The sequence below is a fragment of the Cebus imitator genome, unplaced genomic scaffold, assembly GCF_001604975.1.
Source record: "Cebus imitator isolate Cc_AM_T3 unplaced genomic scaffold, Cebus_imitator-1.0 Scaffold512, whole genome shotgun sequence".
In the NCBI taxonomy this organism is placed as follows: Eukaryota; Metazoa; Chordata; class Mammalia; order Primates; family Cebidae; genus Cebus; species Cebus imitator.
This window is the reverse complement of record NW_016107827.1, coordinates 1,713,343-1,738,536: the sequence shown is the minus strand read 5'-3', so window position 1 is coordinate 1,738,536 and position 25,194 is coordinate 1,713,343. Positions and strand designations below refer to the sequence as shown.

The 25,194-nt window shown below is 48.2% G+C and overlaps 1 protein-coding gene across 11 annotated transcripts in view; it reads left to right on the top strand.

The window, feature by feature from the left end:
- The window catches only part of MYT1L (myelin transcription factor 1 like), a 251,956-nt gene that overhangs the window by 94,976 nt on the left and 131,786 nt on the right, over positions 1-25,194 (top strand). For all 11 annotated transcript variants that reach the window (XM_037733293.1, XM_017514051.1, XM_037733292.1 and 8 more), the window contains exon 6: positions 9,783-10,138. In XM_037733293.1, coding sequence (XP_037589221.1) covers positions 9,783-10,138 — 356 coding nt within the window. The remainder of the gene's footprint in view (positions 1-9,782; positions 10,139-25,194) is intronic.

Sequence of the window (25,194 nt, the reverse complement as noted above, 5' to 3'; positions counted from 1 at the left end):
GACTGGCTGGGGTGTGTGACAGGCCACAGTGACTGGCCGGGGTGTGTAACAGGTGGTGACTGGCTGGGGTGTGTGACAGGCCACAGTGACTGGCCAGGGTGTGTTACAGGTGGTGACCGTGGCCGGGGTGTGTGACGGGCAGCGACTGGCTAGGGTGTGTAACAGGTGGTGACTGGCCGGGGTGTGTAACAGGTGGTGACTGGCTGGGGTGTGTAGCAGGCCGCAGTGACTGGCCGGGGTGTGTTACAGGTGGTGACCGTGGCCGGGGTGTGTGACGGGCAGTGACTGGCTAGGGTATGTAACAGGTGGTGACTGGCCGGGGTGTGTGACAGGCCACAGTGACTGGCCGGGGTGTGTGACAGGCCACAGTGACTGGCCGGGGTGTGTAACAGGCAGTGACTGGCCAGGGTGTGTAACAGGTGGTGACTGACCGGGGTGTGTGATGGGCGGTGACCGTGGCTGGGGTGTGTGACAGGCCGCAGTGACTTGCCAGGGCGTGTAACAGGTGGTGACTGGCCAGGGTATGTGACAGGTAGTGAGTACCAGCAGTAGTGTCTGCTCAGGTCCCTACTTGTGGTGTGTTTTCTGACTCATGGCGGCTTCAGTGTTTGTGTTGGCCAGGCAGGGGAGGTGCTTGCTTAGAGGGTGGAATGTCTGGCTCGGCGTGGCCCGAGGCTTTGACTCTGATGCCACTTCATTTTCTAGGTGAAAAGATGGATTAAGTGATTTTCAAGCATTCTCCCATCCTGAGGATATTGCACTAGTGAGTAGAGTCACAGGTCATCAGCTTGTAGCAAACTGGACACTCCAAGGAGCCCCATCAACCTTGTGAGGTTTTTTACTGACATGGAACATCACTTAAAGAACACCCTGGAAATCTGAGTCTATTCATGTAGCAGCTTGGTCTGCCAATCTCACTGCCACGAGGTAGATGGCTAGAATACCTCTGTGGGGATTTTATGAATATTCTAATCTTGCAAATGGCAAGGGCAGTGACTCCGTTTTGACAGGAAAGCGGCAGTATGCATTTCATGGAAAGCAGATGCTGACAGAACCATGCCTGAGCTGTGGCACACCAGTCAATCCACTCAAACAGTGGAAACAGAAGTACTAAACACCCACGTGCCTTTGCTTGGCACAGTGGGGACTTAGAATAACTAATTAGTTGGCAAAGCCTCTGAAACCAAAGAGAAAACAGCTAAATTGAGTCAAGAAGATAAGCACCCATGGAAAATCAAAGGCAAGGCGAGGTGGTTGACACTTAGATAGTAAATGACTAGTGACACAGAGTTGCTAATCACAGATGACCCTGAATTCTAGGACGAGCAGGAATGACATGATGGAGAAGGGGGAGCTTGAGATGGGCCTTAGAGGATCAGTAAGAGAGATAATTCCAGCAAGAAGATGAATGAGCATAGAGGTGTGAGATGAGAATGATGGAAAATGGCAGGTCATGAAGGGTGAGCATGGACAGGCAGTGGAACCTCAAATGGTACAGCAAAGGGGTGGCCACATAGTTTAAGTTCTTATAAATTAAGTAGAGGCCAGGAATGATGGCTCATGCCTGTAACCCCAGCACTTTGGGAGACCAAAGCAGGTGGATCACTTGAGCCCAGGAGTTCAAGACCAGCCTTGGCAACATGGCGAAACTCCATCTCTACAAAAAATACAAAAATTAGCTGAGCTTGGTAGCACATGCCTGTGGTCCTAGCTACTCAGAAGGCCGAGGTGGGAGCATCACCCGAACCTGTGGAGGTGAGAGAATGGAAAGGGGAAGGTAAGAGGGAAGTGGGAAGGGAAGGGAAAAGGAAGGAAGAAGAAGGCGCATTGCTGGTGCTGATGGCTGGGCGCGTCGTGAACAGGCACAGGAGGGTTTGCATTCGTTCAAGCCTTTCAGCTTTAAAGGAACAGAGACACACTTGGGAAGTGTGAACTGGAATTTCAAGAAGAAAAAATGGATGTATAAAAACGAATCGCAGCAGCCGGAGAACTGCGCCTCTGGAAAGGCTGGTTTGGAAAACGTGTGGGCGAGCCTCCCGTTTGCGCTTCAGGCGCCTCCAAGGCACACGTCCGCAGGCGCTGACACATGGTCAAAGCCCGAGAGGGGCCTTTACTCTCATTATTGAGTTGACAAGAACTAGTTTCCTGGAGTTGAAAGAGATTAAATTTAGTGATTATTGTATACTTTATTTGAATCTTAAATTACTATCCAAGAGAATAAATATTTAATAACCAGCTACATCATTTAAAATGACTTTAAAAAGATAAAAAAGCAAGTTCTTGCATTCCAGAAATTGAGATTATTTTTTAAATTCCCTAAGAAGTTCAAGTAGACATTTTAAACAATTATTCGTTGAAGGTTTTTCATGCCTAGAATATGTCTATCAAGTTTAAACTAAGAAAATGCATAGTTTTCCAATCGGCTACACCTTTGTAACAATTTTCTACAAAGGAAAAAACAAATTTAAAAAAATATTAAAATATATTAAAAGTAATATTTAAAAATGAAGGAAATATGTAGGTAAAACTGAATTGATTCTATTAGTATATATGTTTTAGATACACCAAGAATTTGGAAATGCTAGCTATCTAATTGCATAGTTTAGTAACTTAAATTATTTCTGACACATTTTAAGTGCTTTCGTATATTCTAGAAGCTTATAAGAGTAACCCTTTAAAAGGCTAGTGGTAAGAAGGGATACCAGCTGTTCCCACGGGGAGAGAAAAGGAGAACTCGGTTTTGTGGGGCACCTGCCTGCTCATTGGTGGGGGTCTCACGTGTGCTGTTTTTCACTTGCTTCCGTAGAGTGTAACAGGGACACTACCATTCATCTCACAAACAGATAGGCTGAGGCTGAAATGAATATGTCTGCCTGGGTTAAACAGGTGTAGACCCTCCTGCTTAGGTGGTGTAGACCCATTGCTTCTTAAATGACCTTCCACCACTTGGCTGTCGTTTCCTCCATCTCATTCCCACGCTGCAGCCAGAGTGATGGACTCCAGCCCTGAGTCAACTGTGTAGAAGTTATCCCACCGTCTACACTGCCCAGAGCTCCATCGGCTCCTGGGAGGAACACCGCCTGGCAGACCCTGACTGCCTGCCCTCTCCCATCCCCAGACCCTGACCACCTCCTGCCGTTGCAGCCACCCTGAAGTCACACTCTGGGTCCCTCTGTCTCTTGCATCTCTCTGCGCCCTGTGTCTGTCTCAGTCTCACTCCCTGCTCCCCACTGGGTCTCTGTGAAGCCTCATCTGTCCTCTCTGGCAGGGTAACTGTCTGTGCTCGGTGTCCCATGACGTTGGGAGTCAGTTCGTATTGCTCAGTGACACGCTTTCCAAATAAACGAATAAATCAATCGTGCAATGTATTCACTCAGCACATTTTTGTGGAGCACCTGCCCCCTTCAGAGAACAAAAAATCAGGACATGGAGAAGGGGTTTGCAAATGCTTCCTCCGCTGTTGCTCAGCTCTGTGATCTAAAGCAAGTGACTCAGAACAGCTCTGTCCCCTGAAGTAGGAATTACAGCAGAATCTACATCACAGGATCACCGAGAGCATTAATGGATTTGAGTAGAGATTTTAGATAGCACCAGGCACACAGGAAGAGCTCTCGAAGCAGTGCTGGCATTCACTGAGCTGGTTTAAAACCGGTGCTGTACAATTATATTCAAATGCACTTTGAATATGTTAAAGATTATTCCATAATAAGTGTTTTAACATTGACCCATGGAGGCTATTCCAGCAATATGAGAGAAGTGCCATCTCTAAAAGAAGCGGTGGCAGAGAATCACTGCCAGGCCTCGGAGCCGGCGGCCCGGCCACCCTGACTTTCCGAGCTCCACTGTCCAGTGGGAGAGGCCAGCGCACGGGGCGCTTCCCACCCGCCCCTCTCCTCTTTCGACGGCAGTGGTAATGGCAGTTGGGAGCAGAAGACACACTACCAAGTTTGGTTTTCAGTGACTTGAGAACTTATCCTTGTTTATATTAAAATTGGGTAAACAAAACACCCAATAAACAACCGTTATACCTGACATGGAATTGACAGAATGCAGTGCATAGTTTCACGTGTTTGAGTTTCTGAGGGAACGCCGTGGCCAGCCACCAGTTTCTGGAATAACCAGATGCAAAAATCTAGAAGTTGTTGACACCTAGTGAACCGCAAAAGGACCTTGAAAGCTGCAACAGCTAAGACTTCGTGAGGCATCCGCACGGCCCAGGGGCCGCAGGCCAGGACAGCTCGGAAGGGCTGGGGCGACCGGGTGTCACGCCTCCGTGTGTCACCCCGCGTAAAGCACAGCAAGGCCAGGTTTTCTCGTCTCTAGTCCAGCATGCCTTTGCCTCGTCACTCGACCTCAAGTATTTTGGACTTCCTCTCCGTCGCTCGGTGGAAGTCCAAGGATGAGCCTCGGCATGGTTTTCTGTGAGCTGAGGCCTCTGCAGACTTCCCTGCCCTGTTTCTGCGTTGAGAATTGTGTCACAGATACACTCTGGAAAATCATGGGAGGTATGTTTTGTCAACAGAGAATTATTGAGCTGCCATGATCTTACAAGTGATCGTATTTATGACTTCTTTGAAGTTTCAACTGTGTGAAAAAAGATAGTGCATTATTTTTGGAATCTTAAAAGTATCTTCTATCATATAGAGAGATATAAATCCAGGCGAGGATATGTGAGTAAACATCATTCTGTCAGATGCTCAACTCAGCCTTTCAGAATGATGTGCAAACATGAAGGGCTGCCTTTGCACCTCCAGGGGGTGCAGGGGCCGGCAGCAGAGCCATGGAGGTGACCAGGAAGTGCACAGCATGTCTGCAGCACTGATGGGTCAGCTGAGGTCCTGGACAAGGCCGCAGTGCTACACTGAGCCCTTCCCGGTGTGGCTGGGTGGCACCGCCAGTGCCCCCACATTCACTCCCCTTCCAGCTCACCACCCCGTTAGCAGACATGGTATTCATAGAATACGAGGGCAGAAGGGGCCACACTCCCCAACCCACGTCCCAGAGCTGCTCTCCAAGGCCTCCCTGTGAAGGACGCTAAACCTCTGGAGACCGAGAAGCAGGGTCTTGAGCCACGTGGAGTTGAACGCAGATGGACTGAAATGGGCCTGGTGGTTGAATTTGTCGTCACACTGGAAGTTGATACCAGGAACGGGCAGTAGGAGGCAGGACCAGATAGAGAAGGAGCAGAGGGCACTCGCTTGTCACTGGGGTAAGATTGGATTCAGATGTTACGTGAACAAATAGAAAGGCTTGAGCTATGAGCCACGCCCATGGCAGGAAGCACTGGAAGCTTGAGGCCGGATGATTCCACAATCCAAATGGTTTGCCAAGTGTAGGGATAGGGAAGTGAAACCAATGGAGGCGAAAGCAGGAGACTGGAAGGGGTTGAAACCCGCACTCCACTAGGAAGTTCCCACACGAGAAGGGAATCACTTAGGAAATTTAAAACATTCGAAGCTTTAGAGCAGAAAAGGAACTGCTGATGCTTCTATTACATAGATAGGTAAACTGAGGCCCAGCCAGAGTCTGGGTACTCAAAGAGGTGTTAACAAGGCCAAGCCTGGAACCCAGGCCCCTGGTTGTGTGGTGAGCTCTCCACATCAGGGTGCCTAGACACACTCAGGCTGTGTGTGAAATGTGTCCCGTATTAAACCAGACCCTGCTTGATAGGCTTATGCCAATATTGTCCTGGCAGAGACTCACATGAACGCCTCCTCACTTTTCTTTTCTGTGTGCACTTGACTTTCCACATGCACTTACCTTCTCCAGCATCCTTGATCTACTGTTTTTTCTACTTTGATGATTTATTGTCCCTCTTCTGCCCTCTACCACCTTCCCATGCCAGCGAGTTCTAATGGAGCAGGAGCCGCGGCAGCTGCCGGAAGACAGGAAAGGCAATGGAAGTATGTGAGGGAGCCCAGCCGGCTGCAGGTGCAGGGGCTGCTGCTGTGTGGACAAGGGCAGTTCAGAGGACATCCGGACAGGAGGCGGCCCGCCTCCCATGCCTCGATGGCCCAGACATGCTGTGTGAGTTAGGACTCAGACACCCACCATGGCAATGCGTATAGCCCGGACCCCCTCCTCCCAAATGTTCTCATAGCCAGACATGTTGTCCTCCCAAATCTCAGCAGCTCCAGGTGGTCATGAGCAAAGCCCAGTGCTGCTGTCGCCTGACTGCAGCATCCATGCTAAGGAGAATCTCCACTCCCTGCTCTGAACCTCGCAGGGCCAACGTCGCACAACCTGAGCAATGAGTGAGCCATCTTGAAATGCAGGGCAGCCGCATGTGTGAATGAACATGGAGAAGATGAAACAGGAGCCCCACCTTACACCCTCTGGGGAGCTTCCAGTCACCTCGCTGAATAGCACAAAGCCAGGAGGGGTGACTCATTACCCACCGATCAGGACTGATAGGTGGTCACGGATGGGCCTGGTTATCTGTGTTGGTGGATGGTGCTGTGCAGGTGGACTCAGTGCAGAACGGACTATCTCAGACAAATGTATCATGCACCAGTGAAGGAGAAGGAAGCTGGGGAGAGCAGCGGTCGTTATGACCTGCGACACCCAGGCCAGGCTCTGGAGAAGCCATCCATGCACAGCTGCATCTCCTCCTCCGTTATCTGGACACACACAGAGGGCATCCCCCAGAACCAGTCCGCTCAGATGGAGCTGGCCCTGTGAGGAGGTGGGCTGGGCCGGGCTCAGACTGGCTGGGTTGTCTGGTGGTCACTTGGCACGGTGTGACGGTACGCCTCCAACACTGGCTCTGAGATAATTATCTCAGATTAATCGAAAATGTTTCATAAAGGGAATCTCAGAAATCTGTTTATTTCATATTTGAAATGCTATGTAGACTGATTTTTTTTTTCTTGAATTGTCTGGTTATTAAAATTATTATTCTTGTTTGCTTATTACGTTTTTAAGGGATAATAACATTTGGCCCTAGTGTTTCAGGGCTGATACAGTCTTAGAAGTCATCTAACTGCCTCGTCTTACAGATTTAAAAAGCGACATCCACATTGATGAGGGACTCCCTGAGTCACACAGCAAAGTGGAAATGGAGTCCCTCAGTTCCCGCCCCTCCACCATGTTCCTGTCTTCCAGGACAGCCATCCCCAGCCTTTGTGGCACCAGAGGCTCGTTTCATGGAAGACAGCTTTTCCACAGATTGGGGGTGTGGAGGACAGAACTCAGGCGTGTCACCTTGTCTGTGCACTTTAGTTTTATTACCACATTGTAATATATAATGAAATAATTCTACAGCTCACCGAAATGTAGAATCAGTGTGAGCTTGTTTTCCTGCCACTAGTCGGTCCCATCTGAGGGTGGTGGGAGACAGTGACAGATCATCAGGCGTTAGATTCTCATCAGGAGTGCGCAACCCGGATCCTTCGCAAGCACAGCTCCTGTGAGAATCCAATGCGGCCGCTGATTGGACAGGAGGCGGAGCTCGGGTGGCGATGCCAGTGGCGGGAAGGCCCTGTGAATGCGGTAAAGCGTGGCCCTGCCTGCCGCCCACCCCCTGCTGTGCGGCCCTGTTGATTTGGAAGTATCGATAGTAGAAACAATCAGGACAGTCATTCGTTTCCAAAACTTTAAGGAGTGGCGTATTTGTTGGATAACTGGATACCTGAATAAAAATAAAAATGGCAGAAGTTTATTGTTATTGTCACTGTTACACAGCAGTCCCTGTCATTCATTGAGCAACTAGTAGGTGCCAGGTATGGTACTAACCTCTTTACATATATATATTTTTTTTCCATTTCATCCTTAAAGTGGCCATGTGAGATTAGCATTTTTCCCCCTCTACAGCTGATGACACTCGTACGTGTAAGGTTGAACATCTGTCCAAGGTCAGTCAACCAATGAGACCTGCCACGGACCACACAAGCTCCTCCGGGTCCACGCACTGCGTCCTGCTCCCACACTCTCCCTCAACACCCTCTCACCCAGGGTCTGACTGTACCAAGGGGCTCCCTGAGGGCCTGTGGTGCTCCTGGCCTCTCATTTGTCTGAGGATCTGGGCACCCTCCTCAGGGCACTGTCTCATCCCAGTCCCTGAACCCGGCCCTGACTATCTTCTGCCCCCACATCTGCAGCCCGCACCTCCTCTCCTCCGTCCTCCTCTTTGCACCTTGCCATTACCTTTCTGGCATGCATTTTAATTGCATTATTAAGTGCTTGAAAGAACTTGAATCACTTCGCATTTCCTGGATGAAAGTCCAGAGTCCCACCGTTGGTCCCCAAGGTTGGTCTGGCCCCGCCTGACTCTGCACCCTCACCTTCCACCGCCTTGCCCAGCCCGCTCCACACACGCCTTGCTCCAGCCCTTGGGGTTTGCATTTGTGTTAGTTGTCCGAGCCCGTGGTGTTCTTACATGCATTCGTGTCTTTTGCAAATTGTCTTACTTGGGATGTATTGAAATGCTTTCTTTCCCTCCCAGACATCCTTTATGTACCTGTGAAAGCTCATCCCAGCCTCACCTCTTCCTGAAAGCCTTGCCAGCAACCTGAATGCCTGCCCTCTGTGTACAGTACATAGTGCCCTCTGCACGTTTTCATCGTGGGATTTATCCCACTTCATCCATTCATTCCACAAACGCCTGTTGAGTGTCTATGACGCGCCAGGTGCTTGGCGCACGGTGTATACCGGAGTGAGTGGTTCTAAAATGGTATTTCTGACCTGTCTAAATCCCCCATTAGAACATAGAGCCTTGATGTGAGGATCTGCGCTGCTCACCTCTGGACTCCAGCATAGCTCAGCACCCAACATAGAGGAGTCTCCCAAATAGTACACACTGCTCAGGGACTCAGCGTCCGAGATCCAAAGCCAAGCGAGGCGAGGCCCGCCGGACCCCCTTGCGGAATAATCAGTAGTGAGGGAGGTCACACATCTCACTCTGCACAAACGGAATGTCTGTCTGTAGCAGTTTTGCCTCTGTCTCCCCTACCCCACCTATGTGTGTGTGTGTGTGTGGTTTATATATTATTTCTGGAAATAAATGAATTTGTAATGTAGCTTTGAAAATTGCTCTTTCTCGAGGAAAGACTGTGAGCTTCTGCTGTAAGGGTCTTCTCCAAGTCTGGGGCAATTTCAGCATGATTTCGTGGTGATTATCGGTAACACTGAAGGTCTTTTCTGGAAGGCTGGTGTGGGGCTAATAACGTCTAAGCCTGGGAAGTTCTGCACAACTTTGAATTACGCAGTTGCTTTCATAACAACATTGACAAGCACTATGGCTCATCTTCTTTCAGTAGGTTATCAAGTCTAAAGATATAATTTAATCCGCAAAATATACTAATCCAAATATATCCAAAGCTCTTTCACGACAAAGGCATTTTTATATTTTACATAAATATATATGTAAATATAATGTGATTAAAATAAATCTTGCTTTAGATGTCTATTACACATAGCATATATTTGGCAAAATGTTTAATAAATTGTATTGTCAATTGCATGTTATACGCATCATGCAAACCAACCTCATGAATTTTAGTAGGATCTCCGTGTTCTCTGGAATTAGGGGAATGAGGACCTAGGAGGCTCAGACTAAATGTTCATGGTAACTAGACAAATGCGAGCTGTATTTATCTGCGCTATCACGTCATTAGTGGATTTCAGCACACTGCGGGGAACGTGGGTGCGTTCGTCCCTCTGGTGTTTGTGCTGCTGACATTCATGATAACCCTTAAATGCCTTGATTGGTCTGACTTTAAAAGACGGTAACACAGATCTTTTTTCTCTCTCTCTTCCCCGCCTTCTCTACTTTTTTTTATTAGTGTATATGGTTGTCCCTTGGCGAAAAAAAGGAAAACACAAGATAAACAGCCCCAGGAACCTGCTCCCAAGCGAAAGCCATTTGCCGTGAAAGCAGACAGCTCCTCCGTGGACGAGTGTGATGGCAGTGATGGGACGGAAGACATGGACGAGAAGGAGGAGGACGAGGGGGAGGAGTACTCTGAGGACAACGAGGAGCCCGGGGATGAGGACGAGGAGGACGAGGAGGGGGACCGGGAGGAGGAGGAGGAGATCGAGGAGGAGGAGGAGGACGATGACGAAGACGGAGAGGATGTGGAGGACGAGGAAGAGGAAGAGGAGGAAGAGGAGGAGGAAGAAGAGGAGGAAGAAGAAAACGGTAATCTTTAAAATATTAGCAACGTAGCAAGTCGTGATTTGGGTCCGCTGTTCAAGGTGAATTGCCGGCCGTTACTGTGACTGATTGTAGTGTAAATAAATCACTCTGCTCCGTCAATACTGAGAAAATTAACTCCTTATATGAACTGAACACTTCTGTTAAATAATTCTTCAGATTCTCTGCTAGGCTTCAGATTTTATTTCAGTCTAAGTTTTATTCAGGTTGGCTGCCAGTTATTTGCTGAGATATTTATGGTGTACCTATTTGATTAGCTTAACAAAATTTACCAAGGAAGTTAAGTTAGCAGACCTGGTCTTCAACATTATATTTTCTTGAATGCTCTATGTGTGAGATTCAATGGTGGGCAAAAGTGTTGTTGGAATGCTTAACCCAGCTACCTCCTTAGGGGAGCTGGAAAGCCTGCCTAATGGCTGGTGCATCAACCAGCAGAGTGGGTTTTGTCTGTAGACTGCCAAGGCTTTGCTTTAGTGATGGTCACATCAATGGGATGAAAGGAAGTACAATTGATATGAGATAATCAATCAGCTCATCATCTGCTTCCATATGTGAGAGCTGCATTTCTGATTGGGCGTTTCCAGCACTGGGAGACACGTGAGGGGGAAGGCCGCCAAGTGTGTGTCAGGGGTGTCCCCGGCAATGCGTTCGCGGTGACGTGGCTTTCGTGTCCAGCGTCCTGTCACTGTCAGATGCACGAGTCCAACACTAACCCTTTCATAGAAGTCATGTCTTGAGGAAAGAGATGGGAGTTTTGGGTTTGTGTGCATTTTGTTTTCTTGTTTTCTGTTTTGTTTTTTGCAAAGCCTAGATATCATCTTTATTGGCTTAGGGTTTTCCTCATAGAAATGCCAAAATATGTTGAAAGTGAAGGGAATTTTCTTTCTTACCCTTCTCCCTTGGGCTCAAAAGTTCTTCAAGAGTCTGATTTCCAGGAGAACTAATTTCTGGACACAAGGACAGTGGTATCAGCCGTGGGTAGAGCCTCCGTACACTGGGGAGATGTGAGTTACTTGTTGCTAATCTCATGTGCAGGCTTAAATTAGCGCTACTCCTTCAGAAGTCAGAATAGTTTCTACTAGGAAACCTGCATTTTATGAAATAATCCTAGATTGTTACAGTGGCTTAAGATTCTTACATGTACATATACGCACAGGCACAGATAGACATAGAGATGACAGATAGATATGTAGATATACACATACATGCACATGCATACACACATACATTGCATAAATTAAAATTAGTCTGCCAAGATTTTTTGGCTCGCTGTGGTAGAGAGCTAGGTGAGAAAGCCTATCAGAACACACAGCAACAGACTTACCATCATCTCTGTTAAATCTACTGGGGATGCAATGACACCAGTGTCATTCATGGGATGCTAAGAATTAAAACAATAGATTTGTGTGGTAAAATATTTGGAAAGTTGGGGAGAGTAGATCAATCTCGCAAGTGATTTCTGGACACTGTATTAAGTGAGCTTCGTTTTGAGTGACCAAATTAATTGCGTAGACTGATGAATGATTTGTAACTTGACCATGGCTTTCTAAAAAGATGGCGGCTAGTTCATGTTCTCATCCTGTTTGGAAATCAGGAGGCGTTCGTGTTTGGTGTGGATAGGAGACCTGTAAATAGGTGTCATTTACACCAGGGGCCTTAACCAGATTTTAAGTTTTGCTCTCCGTTTTCTAGAATCAAAAATTCAATATTGGTTTATGTATGGTCATATTTTAAATAATCGTTCTTTAAGAATACAAAGTGATATACTTTGAAAGGTAGCCAGAAGCCTTATGGAAATAGCTTTAGAATGTGTCTATGTAGGGTTTGTTTATTCTGACTTGAACACTTTTTAAAAGCTAGGAAGCAAAGTAGAATTAAAGATATTTTTTCCAGAGAAATGTAACTAAATGGGCAGTGGATGTGTGACAGCACTGCCAAAGGAACAAGTGGCTGGCTGTGCCTCGGGACGCAGGGTTTCTAATGCTGTGGCCAGACCTGGCATGGTGGCCACACTCAGGTGCTCAGGAAATGCTGAGTCCAGAGCACAGAGGAAGGAGGTGCTGAAGCAAACAGCTGTGGAAAGGTAGCAGGACCATGAAATAATTCACAGGCAGTCGTGGGGTGCCTGGTTTCAGAATTCGTGTTCAGCATCTGGCTCCCCAAGGAAGTAACTTCTGTCATTCCTATGATATGGCCTTTAAAGGAATCAAGTGAACCTCTTGGAAGGGTGCAGCCACGGTGAGGTGCTGTGAGATCAGCCTTCCTGCACCAGTGTGGATAGGTGCCCCCAGCTCCCTGAGCATCCTGGCAGTAGAGTGTGATACGTCACTCCCTTTCAGGGAGCTCTCATGAGAATCCCAGGTCCCAGGCAGCCACTTAGAACCAACAGCCTGCCCCTCTGGGGGACCTTCCACCCAGTTTCCTGTGCCTCAGTTTCTCTGGAAGGACACCCAAGGCTTTTTGATTTCTAAGGCAAACAAATGTATTTCTCCTAAGAATGAAACACCTCAGAGGCCTGATTCCTGGAGACACACCCACGAAGCCTTTCTGTCAGAGAAAGATGTCTCCATTGGAGGAGCCCCACACGGGTGTTTTAAGACCCCAATTAGCCAGCGTCACCTGCAGGTACTCCACCTGGATGGAACACCTCCAGGTCTCTTATGCCCCATCAGGGTCAGAAATCTCCAAGAAGCTTCTGTATCAAAGGAACAGGACAGCTCTGTTGACAGAGCACTCATGTTACGTGATCAAACTCCTAATGACGTTTAATGTATTAAAAGGAGGCTTTGAAAGGCGTACATCTGCCCGTCTCCTATTTGAATATCCTTACTTGCTGCGCATGTTATGTTTTACCTTACTGCTAAATTTAGTGCCAAAACCACTATCAACAGTGTACATGTGTGCCATGCCAGCAGCATCTTTAATGTGGGGCGTGCGGCTAAGTACAGGGGACCCCATACCGTGCACGCCAGAGACATCCCCTTGTCCTCCCTTTCAGTGGCTTCGCAGAAATCATGTGTTCCCTAAAAGCTGGGGTTTCCCACCAGTGTCTGATGGCTGCAGCTCCGGCTCAGCATCCTGAGGCTGCCTCTCATGCTCCTCGGTAGCATTCACAGTGACTGCCATGTCCCTGGGCCAGTAGCAGGTTCCCCCGAAGTTGATAATGCCTCTTTTGTAACACACAGATGTGGTCAGAGCTCGGAGCCCAGTGCCCACCCTGCCTGGCACGGTGGCCACCTGAGTGCAGAGGCCAGGGCATGCTGGTGAAGCTGCTAGGACAAGGTCACGCTGGCCTCAGCCTTGAGAGCAGAGAAAGTTTCAGGCAATTTACCCCGGCTGGATGCCATTATTTGTTCAACCAGTCGGGTATTTTTATCTCTATTATAAACTGAAATGGGGACTTTACTGTGAGGCTTTGTTTTAGATAAAACAAATATATGCAAACCCCCAGATTATTACAACAGGAGCCCACAGGCTTTAGGAGGAGTATTATTTATAATTTAAGAATTGGGCCGGGCGCGGTGGCTCACGTCTGTAATCCCAGCACTTTGGGAGGTCGAGGCGGGTGGATCACGAGGTCAAGAGATCGAGACCATCCTGGTCAACATGGTGAAACCCCGTCTCTACTAAAACTACAAAAAATTAGCTGGGCATGGTGGCGCGTGCCTGTAATCCCAGCTACTCAGGAGGCTGAAGCAGGAGAATTGCCTGAACCCAGGAGGCGGAGGTTGCGGTGAGCTGAGATCGCGCCATTGCACTCCAGCCTGGGTAACAAGAGCGAAACTCCGTCTAAAAAAAAAAAAAAAAAAAAGAATTAAGTATTTATTTTAATTTCAAAGAGCCTCCAACACTGTTGCTTACCTGAACCAAAACAGTACTAATAATGTACATTTCCAGTGGGCACACGTAATCACACTATTGGGTTTGATCTTCATGTTGATTGCATAAGATGGGTAGGGAAGAAGCTCCTTTTCTCTCATCATACAAGTTAGAGACTGAGACTACTTAAGATTGTGTTATCTTCTGGAGGTGGTGGATAGATAATCAAACACTTTTGCGTGGTTTTCCTTGTTATGGAACTCATGGTGTCCTGATCACCTTCCGCTTATTTGAACAGCAGGGGATAATACCTGAGAAATTCACTTCAGGTTAAGTTCATATTTAATTAAGCAAAGTCGTGTTTATTGTACAGTAGACCTATCATAGGCTGGTCTTTTGCGTGAAGAATTTTGTTTTCAGAATACATCGTTACAGTCTAAGTCTGCACTCATTAAAAACTCCCTTGTTACCCTAAAGTTAAGAAAGTTATTGTTCAATAGTCATAGATTTTTCTACTCTCAGATCTTTTTATGTTATGATAAATACTATTTGGATTCCTGTGCTTTGAGAAATATATGTTAGATGGGCATATGATGCCTAACAAGTTAGGGTTTATATTCATACTCTAGTCTACTATCTCTAAATAAATGTACAACACACATATGGATATTCTTTATAGTAGACACTGCCTCTTCCCATAGGCAGAAGCCAGCCTTTCACGTGGCGGAGCCTAGCAGCGTGCGTTCCAGACTAAAGGAAGCTTCCGTGTATACAGCCGTCTTTTGCACACAGGTGTTTCTTTCAGTGCTGTTTCTGGAATATTTTGGAGAATAGATGAGGTCCTGTGTTCACTGCTCTTTATCGAATCTCAGGGCTGCCTTGCCACTTGGTCACGAGGTTAAATCAGGTGAAATGCAGGCGTCTTCCTTTTCTAAAGTCTCCCTGGCTTCCTGTGTCGAGTTCTCCAGATCAATGAGCCGACGGCGTGCCTTGGCATCCTGGGCTGCTGGTGTCTAGAAGAGGGAGCTGCTTGAGAGGGAATCTGCATGGTCACGTCAGGACCTTCTCCACGTGCGACCTGATGGCCATGACGGCCTGGGCAGGACGTGGAGGCTGCCCTGAGGCAGAGTCAGCGTGGGGACCGGATGGGGAGTCGGACGGGCTACTTTTGTTGGAGTGCCGTGACTCTTCTGTCAGCTGTGCGATCACCATGGTGGCCAGCAGTCTGTGCCTGTTCAGTTCTAATTTCAGGCTCTGTCCTCTGTGTGAATCGGTCCTGTGCACGGGACAGTTTTCCAACAGGGCGTGTCCACTCCCCACCTTCTTTATTTAAAGGGAATTCCAGGCAAAACTGGTGCTGTATAAAATCCTTCTCACAGAAACATTTCTTTTTCCATGGTAAAGTGCCCAGGGTGTGTTTTCTTTCAAACAGGATGAGGTGCTAGGCCCCAAGTTGCTAGCACAGCCTGAGGATTTGCGGAACACAAGCTTGCGTGTTCATAGGAGGGCGGCGTGGAGGGCTGGGGCATCTGTAGCGTGGCCTCTGAACTCCCCAGCGTCCCTGCAGGATGCTGTTCTCCATATTGATTAACCAATTATCCTCTCCCATCTTTCTCAGGGAAATGTCCCTGATGAGGAAAGCAAGTGGAAACACAGACAGACTGTGAAAAGCAGAATTAACCAACCAGTTTTCACTGCAGTCAGCAGAAAAGGCAGTGAGTTCTGAGACCAACATAGAAACAGAGATGATATGTTTAGTATGCAAGGCTTCAACCAGAAGACAACTGTGGGCATGCTGGGGAGAAAGAATGTGATGATTTGCTATCATCCTGAAAACTCGCTTTCCGCCGCACCCACGGAGGCTCTTCTCAGGACGTGGCTCATGCGTCTACGTTGAAGTCCTTGGCACTGCATCTTGGGAAAGATAGAATTAGACTTTTTTAGGAGTCAATATATGATTTAAAAAATAAGTAAATAAATAAACTCTCTTCATGCAAAGTAATTGTGCAAAATTATAGAAATATAATTGTATCTTCTATTTCATAAACCTTCAGGTACTTTGATACAAAGCAAAAAACTGGCTGCAGATGTTATGTCACGTACATTTAAGATGCAGCTAGAGGCCAGGTGCAGTGGCTCATGCCTGTAATTTCAGCACTTTAGGAGGCCAAGGTAGGCAGATCACCTAAGGTCAGGAGTTCAAGACCAGCTTCGCTAACATGGCGAAACCCCGTCTCTACTAAAAATATAAAAATTAGCCAGACGTGATGGGGCAGGCCTGTAATTCTAGCTACTCGGGAGGCGGAGGTGGCAGAATTCTTGAACCCAGGAAGCAGAGGTTGCAGTGAGCCGAGATCGCACCGTTACACTCCAGCCTGGGCAACAAGAGTGAAGCTCCATCTTGAAAAAAAAAAAAAACATAAAAAAAAAAAAAAAAAGATGCAGGTAGATGCATAAAGTCCTGGGAAACTCCTTTTAACATAATAATGAAAACAGAAAATGTGAGACAGTGGGGTCTAATGTGTTTTTATTCAATTTGTTTTTAAGGTCCACTCTAAGATAACAGCTTATGTGGTATGCCTTGTGAATTTAGGTTTCACTCCAAGTTCTAGTTAATCCAAGTGTAGATGGGGCTGAGGAATCAGGTGTGTTTCCAGATCTGGCTGTGCCACATGCCCAAAGCAAGTCACCTAGTCTCACGGGAACTCAGTTTCACTTAAGATTAGGCTAATAGTCCATGCCCTTCCTTCACTTTGCTATCTTGTTTTGAAGCTTAAAGGAGTTGCAGAAATAAAAACGCTTGACAGATGTGAAGCAGTTCAGAACCATACCATCACAATTGTGATCAAGGGCAATCTCAGCCTGATATTCCTCTCCCACGTGTTTATTCAAGCTCTTCTGCAACCCTGACCCTAACGTCATGACCCCCTCCCCACATGCAGCAAGTATACCATGTATACAAAGGCTGCAAGAGTTTAAAAGAGTCAACAGAGTATCATGACAGCTCATTTCAAAACACAGTGTGTATTTTTTTTCTCTGTGCCCAGAGGGGCACTGGGTTGCATCCAGACATAAAAACTAATCAGAGTCTCCATTTTCCAGAAGAAATGCATAATACAGTATAGAAGAGGTGTGTATGTAAAAAATACAAAGTATGGTGCTTTACAGGGGGCAGAATTAGAAGTCGCAAAGTGAGGTGGAGGCTTTAAGGATTTGATTTGAAAATAAAAACATGCATTTTTGAATACTGAGACTTGCTAAACTTTAGATTACTAAGAATAATGGTTGTGTTGTATCTACGAGCTCTGTAGAAGCAGATCGGAGTCTTCTCCCTGACATGGGTGAAACATGGGAGACTAGAGACAGAAAAGGACCCCACTGTCGTCCCGAGCTCCCTCCCACCCAGCACGTTTACGTGAGCAGCCACATGTTTCAAACCCATTCTGGAAAACAGAAGAACCAGAATTTTCACAAAGTCTTATGTCTACTCCCTGGGTTCCCAGCACTGAGAGTAAAAGCAATCACTCTGGGGATGAGGAGTGCTCACTGTGGTCCAGCTGATCCAGAAAGTCTTTGACCAGTATGTGTGTGTGTGCATGTGTGTGTGTGTGTGTGTGTGTGCGTGCGCGTGTGCATGCATGTGCGTGTGCATGTGTGTGCACGCGTGCGTGTGTGTGTGCACGCATGTGCACATGTATGTGTGTTTGCACATGAGAGACAACATGAAAAAGACAGACAGTGGTGTAATTGGTTCATCTGTTTCAGTCTATAACTGAGTAGCTGTTGACTCCAAACAGCTCATTCTCTGGGTGGAAGAATATGACTTAGTTTTTAATCCCTTAATTTAGGTAAGCCAGATACCTAAAACATCATCAACTAAAAAGACCCTCAAAACTTTATAAATAAATGAAACTTCATTCATTTACCTTATAGCCCATAGAACAGACAGCAGTAAACGTCACTGTGTCACACAAGAATGTGGAAACGCTGTCCCACACGCTTTCTATAACTCAGCTGGTGGGCGGTTATAGAAAATATATGTCATATGAATACATATACATAAATTACATAGATGAGGTTGAATATATGTGTTATAAAAATCAAAATTAGAGCCCAGCTCCATCTGAACTTCCACCCTGCATCCATGCTGGCCAACACAGCAAACCCTAGACCAATGAGTTTATTTAAATGTAGATAAGTTAAATTCATGACAACCAAATAATGTTAGAAATTAGCTTCCTCGGCCACACCAGCCGCACGTGGGTTGCCCAGTGTGCTAGGTGGTGTCCACACCCAGCTTCCTGCCACCTCCTGCAGCACACCTGGTTGCCGCTGAGTTTGCTGCAGTCTCTTCTCCTGGTGCTCCAGGTGCCCCCTCTAAACTTGCACACGCGTGTACCTGCTGAGCTACACGCATCACAGTCTCACGTGATCCGCTCCAGTCCTTCAATGAGGCAAATCACTTAAAAGAAAACGTCCCTGTCATGTTAAGCCACTGGGTTCCTCTTTCTTTGAATCCAAAACTGTTCAGTCTTCTGAAGAACTCAGGAAAAGAATTTTTGTTCCCTGTTTAAAGTGAAGCCGTGTTAACAACTTAAAGTCCAGACATCCTTATCCCTCAGTCTTTTTCTGGCCTAAGTTGTGTTTTCTTCAGCCTAAGTGGCATTTCTTCCATATTGGGGCTGGAATCTGTGCTGCCTGAACTTCCTCTAAGCAGAAGCAGATGCCCAGGGCCCAGGTCTTCCCTATCACCTGGGAGCCCCGGGGTAATCTCTGTGGCTCTCTGAGCTCTCGCCTGGGTTCTCTACGGAAGGACCCTGTCAGCCCAGTGGGGGCCATGGAAACTGCCTGGTTCATCAGACAACATGAGTTGGATTCCCAGATGTATGTCCTAGCCATGTGACCTTGAACGACAGGAGGAAAGCTCCTCAGATCCTTTCCTTCATCCACAAGGTGATGAGCACAGTGTGAGGCCTGCAGAGTGTGTCAGTAAGGGGTCCGGCGTGGGCCCCCAGGGAGTGTCCAAGGCACGCTGACGCAGCTGACGTGGCTTCTGCTTGCGGTGCCTTTGCTTCCCTCTAGACTGTGCGTGTGATTAGCCCAGGCTTCCCTGACAGCGCAGAAGGCAACCGGGGTGGCGTCTGGATGTCATGTTGGTGTGCCCCAGCCTCGGTCTCGCAGCCCTCCACCCCCCTTCCAGCACACTCTACCAGCTCCCGGAGCTCCAGGCATGCAACAATGGGCCCTGACACCCTCTCTTCCTCCCCCAGAACACTCTCCCCGACACGGCTCACGTTCCCGCCTCTTTAGGTCTCTGCTCAAGTGACATCTGCCCAATGAGGCCTTGCCTGCCCCCCCAGCCCACGTCCTGTCCATTGCCTTTTGATTCTGCGTCATTTCTCATGGAACACACATCACTACCTGGTGTCACAGTGTTTATTTACTCTCCATTTTTATCTCTTTCACCAACTGCAGTGGAACTCCCATGACTGCAAGGATGTTCTCTTTGGTTCATCGTTCGTCTCTAAGTATGACAATAAATAGCTGTTACATGAATAAACATTATTCTGTTAGTTCCCTCCTTCTCCCCCCACTGCCACACCCCGCAGAGCTTGCCTGTGCAAAATTGTGATAATTATGTTTCTCTTTGACTGGTAAAAGGGCTGTGCCACATTGCCCTCTCCAAAGACTTTGCAGTTTTCAGTTTGATGAAAGTGTCTAATCATCTCAATATCTCACTCAGGTGAATATGTGGCTGGTGGAAATTCATGCATGCCTCCTGTCTTAGAGAGGCGTTTTCCACCGTGCCTCAGTTTCCTGTGTAAGATCATTCTTCTGAGAGATATGTTGTTGTAGCTCAGTCAGCTGTGGGGGACCTTCCACAACCTGAGCCAGCGCCTCTAAGGCCGCTATTACCTTACACTGTCAGTGGCCGTGGGAGTGTGAGCGGTGTCTGGCCTGCATGCTTCGTTTCAGTCGTAAAGAAGGCTTTCAGCCAGTGAGAGGAACCAAGGCTGCTTTAGGAATATGTGACTTAGTGGAGCATCCTCTGGTGAGGTCATATGCGTGAAGGGCAGACAGGCGCCTTCCTGGGTTTCTGAGCCCTGCACTGGGTACGTGGATGGGAGTGGGGCGATGAAGCTGAGGAAGGCGTTGGTCCTGACTACACAGAGGAGATGGATTTACAGAGACAGAAAGTAAAAGGCAGTGGCCGATGCAAAGGCACAGGGAAACAAACTCCCATCCAGAGACTCCCTTCTATTGGTGGAGAAGTAGGTCAAGCTGCTCAACGCACGGACATTTATGGTAACAAGACTGAGGCCCAGAAATAACCGTAGAGAGAACAGCACACGCAGGATGGGCTGGGAGTGTATTTTGGGTAATTGCATACAATGCACCAAAACCATCTCCCCAGTAATTAGCGCCAAGAAGAACAAAGAAGTAACCACACAGACACTGTGAGGCCCAGCAGACGTGGGCGTCGTGGAGCACGTGGCTCTGTGGGTTATTCTAAGTGCGTGCTAGGCATCCTCTCCGGCCCCGGCAGCAACCTCTCCAGGTCCATCTGCTCCTCCGTCCACCACGGCAGGTGAGGAGCAGAGGGAAGCCGCAGCCTGGGAGGGGAGATTTCCCCCGGGCCGGCCCTGCCTTTCTCCTCTCTAAGGGATGAGTTGGTGAGATTCCATCTCAGCAGGACCCGAGGACATGACGCACCATCTTCCCACACGCAGGGTATGTGCAGACAGAACCACGGACCTACGCCATCTCCAAAAGTCAGAAAGAAGTGTCAAGGGCAGCACACAAAACCCAGGTCCTCTCGGCCACTCTGGCCAGTGCACGCAGTGCAGGAAGATTGTTACCAAGTGGCACTATTTCTCCTCTTCTTTGTTTAAAAAAACAAAGTCACGGGGCATGATACTTATGACCGGAGTGAGAAATTCATCTGTACTCCAAAGCCCTGTAACTCGAGTTCACCTGTATAACATACCTGCACATGCACCCTGAACCTGGAAGTTTAAAGACAGGCCAATGATTCCAAATACTTCTGTAAGCAGCAGGGAGACCACATGCCAGACAGCATTCATTGTAAACGGCTCTTCAGAGCCGCTTTGAGTATTTTATCAGTATCTGAAAGCAAAATTCAGATGCCTCCTCACCTGTCCTCACGGCTCCCAGCAGCCCAGTGCGGTGCCTTCCCTGTGCCCAGCAGCCCTGACGCTTCTGCCCGCAGGACCTGGGAGAGGTGTGTGTGCCCTCAGGAGGATCTGATGTGGGTACATCACCAGCGCTTGAAGCTTCATGGTTGCAGGGAGGTGGCTAGGGTAGGAAAACATCCTGTGGTTTAGAGGAGAAAGGAAAAAATAGATCAACGTAGAATTAGATTGTCTGCATCTACTGAGCAAAAGAGGCAAATGAGTTGTCAGGGAGGAAAGGGTCCCCGTAGGGACCACAGGGGTGCCTTGAGAGGCAGGTGTGCCCTGCTCTGAGACAACACGCCTCTCTTGCCATTCAGTGAAAGAATCAGGGGCGCCCAGAAGCAGGCTCTTCCAATCGGAGGCAGTTATTTAGGAAGCTGCTGGAATGTGTCACGCAGCACTTGGTGCAGCAGTCCATCCCTCCGCTCCATCCCCAGCTGTAGATCTGTGTCCTCCTGAGCACTTACTCACATGAGGGGTCTGAGGAAGGGTTTTTCTTGAGTGGCTTCTTGAGCGGAGCTGCCTTCAAGCTGGCTTCCTGCCTCTCCAGCGAAGGAAGCGCGTAGGACGTGAGGGCGAGATCTGTCTTTCCGACTTGAAGCAGATAAATGCCTGCTGAACAGGGATCTTCCTGTGTCTCAGAAAATGATCTCTGAGCTGCTTTGTGGCCCTCTGAACATGTACAGGTTTGGAAAGGTAGAGGAAAGTCTTGAGAGGCAGGAAAACCATGGTGACAGTTCTAGACCCATCCCTGTGGAGGGCTCATGATGGCCGGCAGGTGCTTCAACTCCCTGCACCTAATCTCTTCATGTATTAAATTTAGAATGCATGATCTCGATAATTCTGTCTAGCACTAAAATTCAAGGAAAATGGCAATGGCTGGCACTGGAGGAAATGCCCATGCTAATCCGGACTCAAGATTAGTAAGAGTAGTGAGAACAAGCTTCTGCTGGGATGATTTTAACCTTTGTTGACTCAGAAATCACTGAACTGTGCCTGTGGACAGATTGTTCTGAAAATTTCCCATGATACTAGAAATAAGACAAACAGCAGCACTGCTGAGTTAGAGGTGGTAGGAAAGCGTGATGCTGAAGTCTAGAGCAGAGCCAGGGACAGTGTCGGCTGGCAGGTGAGATGTGCCTCCCACTCCCAACGCCACTTCACCCTCCGGATTCCCCTTCGCCTGTGCTGAACTGCAGGGCTCTGAGTTAGAAGGAGCCTCGGGGTCTTCTGGTGAAGCGCCTCACGGGTAGTCAAGGGCGAGGGAGACAGAGGATGGTACGGGCATCTCACTCTGGCAGTAAGAATAGATGTTCCCGGAGCCAGGCCACCTACAGTGCTGCGGGCAGCTGAGGCTCAGAGGCTGGCTCCGTGCCTAGGAGAGCTACCCGGCTGAAGGGCACCTGGGCTGGGAAGGCGACTTCTCTGCTCTCATGAAGGGAAAGAGACCACAGTGTAGCAACACGTGTCTGAGGCATTTGAAGCAAGAGGGGAAATGAACTCATGCTGCTCTACCTGGTCCTGGCAAGGGGAGGGAGTGGGTGCCACCTAAACACAGGGTCATGCCCGCTGAAGCGTCATGGGGTCCAGCCTGTCCTGCGCCCCCACGTCCTCCCTGCACATCCTGGTCCCGGCCCCCAACTCTCTCTTGCCCTTCTACCCACACATGTCCCTCGGGCTTCCTGGGCACCTGGCGTGGTGAACCCCATGCGTCCAGAGCCCTGGATTTTCCTAATTTTCTAATCTCCTTTCCACCTCAGAATGGACCTAAACTCCACTACTCAGGCCCTGCGCGGATGCAGGCTTGCTAAGCTGGCTGCTCCAGCACAGCCCTGCGTGGTTGGTGACACAACCGAGACTTCAGCCCAGAAATCAATGCAGAGTATGGAGTAAGGAGAAAAAAAAATCAGAAGATAAATGCAAAAATAGCAACAGAAGCATCCCGAATGGTGAAGTGGAAGGGAGCTACGTTACTCTCTGCTATCGAAGTGCTGCATGTCTGGCTAACTAGCATAGAACGCACCTCCTGGGAGGCCTGGTGAGAATTGTACGGGCCTGCTTGCTCTGGAGGTGGAGGCAGTGTTGCCTGCGTTCAGGGCTGAGCTGTACCCAGAGCTCCGGGAGGCTCCAGCTCTGCCGTTTAACAGTGAGTAATGGACAAACTGTCACTTCTGTGGCTCTGTAGTGTCACCTTGCAGACAGAGCAGTAGGTATGGTACCCCAGTGCCTCTCTCACAGGTCATCAGGAGAACCAGGCAAAGGTGAGTCAGGCTATTCTGTACTCACTAATTTAATTCCCTCTGCACAGAAGATATGGTCTACGGAACACGTATGCCCAAGCGCAGAGGCTCACACCTGTCATTCTAGCACTTTGGGAGGCCGAGGCAGGCAGATCGCTTTGAGGCCAGCCTGGACAACATAGTGAGACTCTGTCTCTACCAAAAAAAATACAATATTTAGCCAGGCATAGTGACGCCTGACTATAGTACCAGCTACTCAAAAACTGAGGCGGGAGGATCACTTGAGCCTGGGAGGTGGAGGCTGCAGTGAGCTGTGATTGTGCCACTGCACTCCAGCCTGGGCAACGGGGCCAGACCCTGTCTCAAACAAACAGAAGGAAATATATAGGTGGTTTATGTGGCCTTTTTTTTCCATATCATTGCAGTAGCTATTAAAACACCATCATCTTTTCATTAGAATGAATACATTGCCATATTTCTGTATTGACAAGTCAAAATATATTTTGATATTGACTTATGTGACAAAACACCACTTCTGTAATGCCATGGAAAGCAATGGTCCTTCATTATTCGAAACTCACTGGAATATACTGGAAGGCCCGTCTCCTCCGCCCCGGGAAGTCTAGGGTGATTTTTGCTTTGGAGCACAGTCCCCTCCTGTGCTTGTTCTTCTGCATGTTCTAGTCAGTTGTACATTTGCTTGCCCGGGTCCTTTGTCGGTGACCAGGATCAGCAGTAACTCAATCAGCACTAGATGCTGAAGGACTCAATCGCTGTGTGTCTTAGGGACAGACTTGTCCCTAAGACTCTGAAGTTGTAATCCAGAGTTGTAACTCTCCCAGACTCTAGCCAGAAGGGTGGAGGATAAACATCCCACAGCAGCCACATTTCTTTTGTCTGAGAAGATGTTTTTGTTTTCTAAATTTATGCTCTCTGGAGCATAAATTGTCTATAACAATCTGACTCGAAGGAGATAAAATTCAGCCCTGAAAAGTTTCATAAAGCTCACTCACCGGGGAGTTGCAATCTCGTGGAATGCAATATAAGTCAGGTTTGTAGAATGATTGGCTGATGGGAAGGGCAAAGGGCCCGTGAGATCAGCCACTGAATGGGCTCTGTTTCCTGAACTCAGTTTTCTCACCTGGAGTGGTTGGGCCAGCTCTTCTCTAATTTCCGTGCCAGCGCGGTCACTCCGAGTCTACCCTGTGGGCAGCCCCGGGCTGGCCTCCACTGAGAGGAGGTGCCTGCCCAGAGTCTGCTGCTGTGCAGCTTTGCTGGATAACAAATTTAAAATATAAAACCACAAAAAAGGAAGCTGAGAATGCATTGTTCTCCCCTTTAAACCTCCATCTAAATACATGCCTTTATTTCTAACATAAACTTGTCCTTTAAAATAATTTCCTGATAAATTGCTCTTTTATCACACACACTTCCTCCCTATTTGATAGAACAGTAGTCACTACATAGAAACTGGTAAAATGGAGGCCGGGCATGGTGGCTCATGCCTGTAATCACAGCACTTCGGGAGGCTGAGGCAGGAGGATCACTTGAGGTCAGGAGTTCAAGACCAGCCTGGCCAAGATGGCAAGCCCTTGTCTCTACGTGGTGGTGTGTGCCTGTAATCCCAGCTACGTGGCAGCTGAAGCATGAGAATTGCTTGAACCCTGGAGGCAGAGGTTAAAGTCAGCTGAGATCGCACCACTACACTCCAGGCTGGGTGATGGAGCAAGACTCAAGCGCAAGACCCCATCTCAAAAAAAAAAAAAAAAAAAAAAAAAAAAAAAAA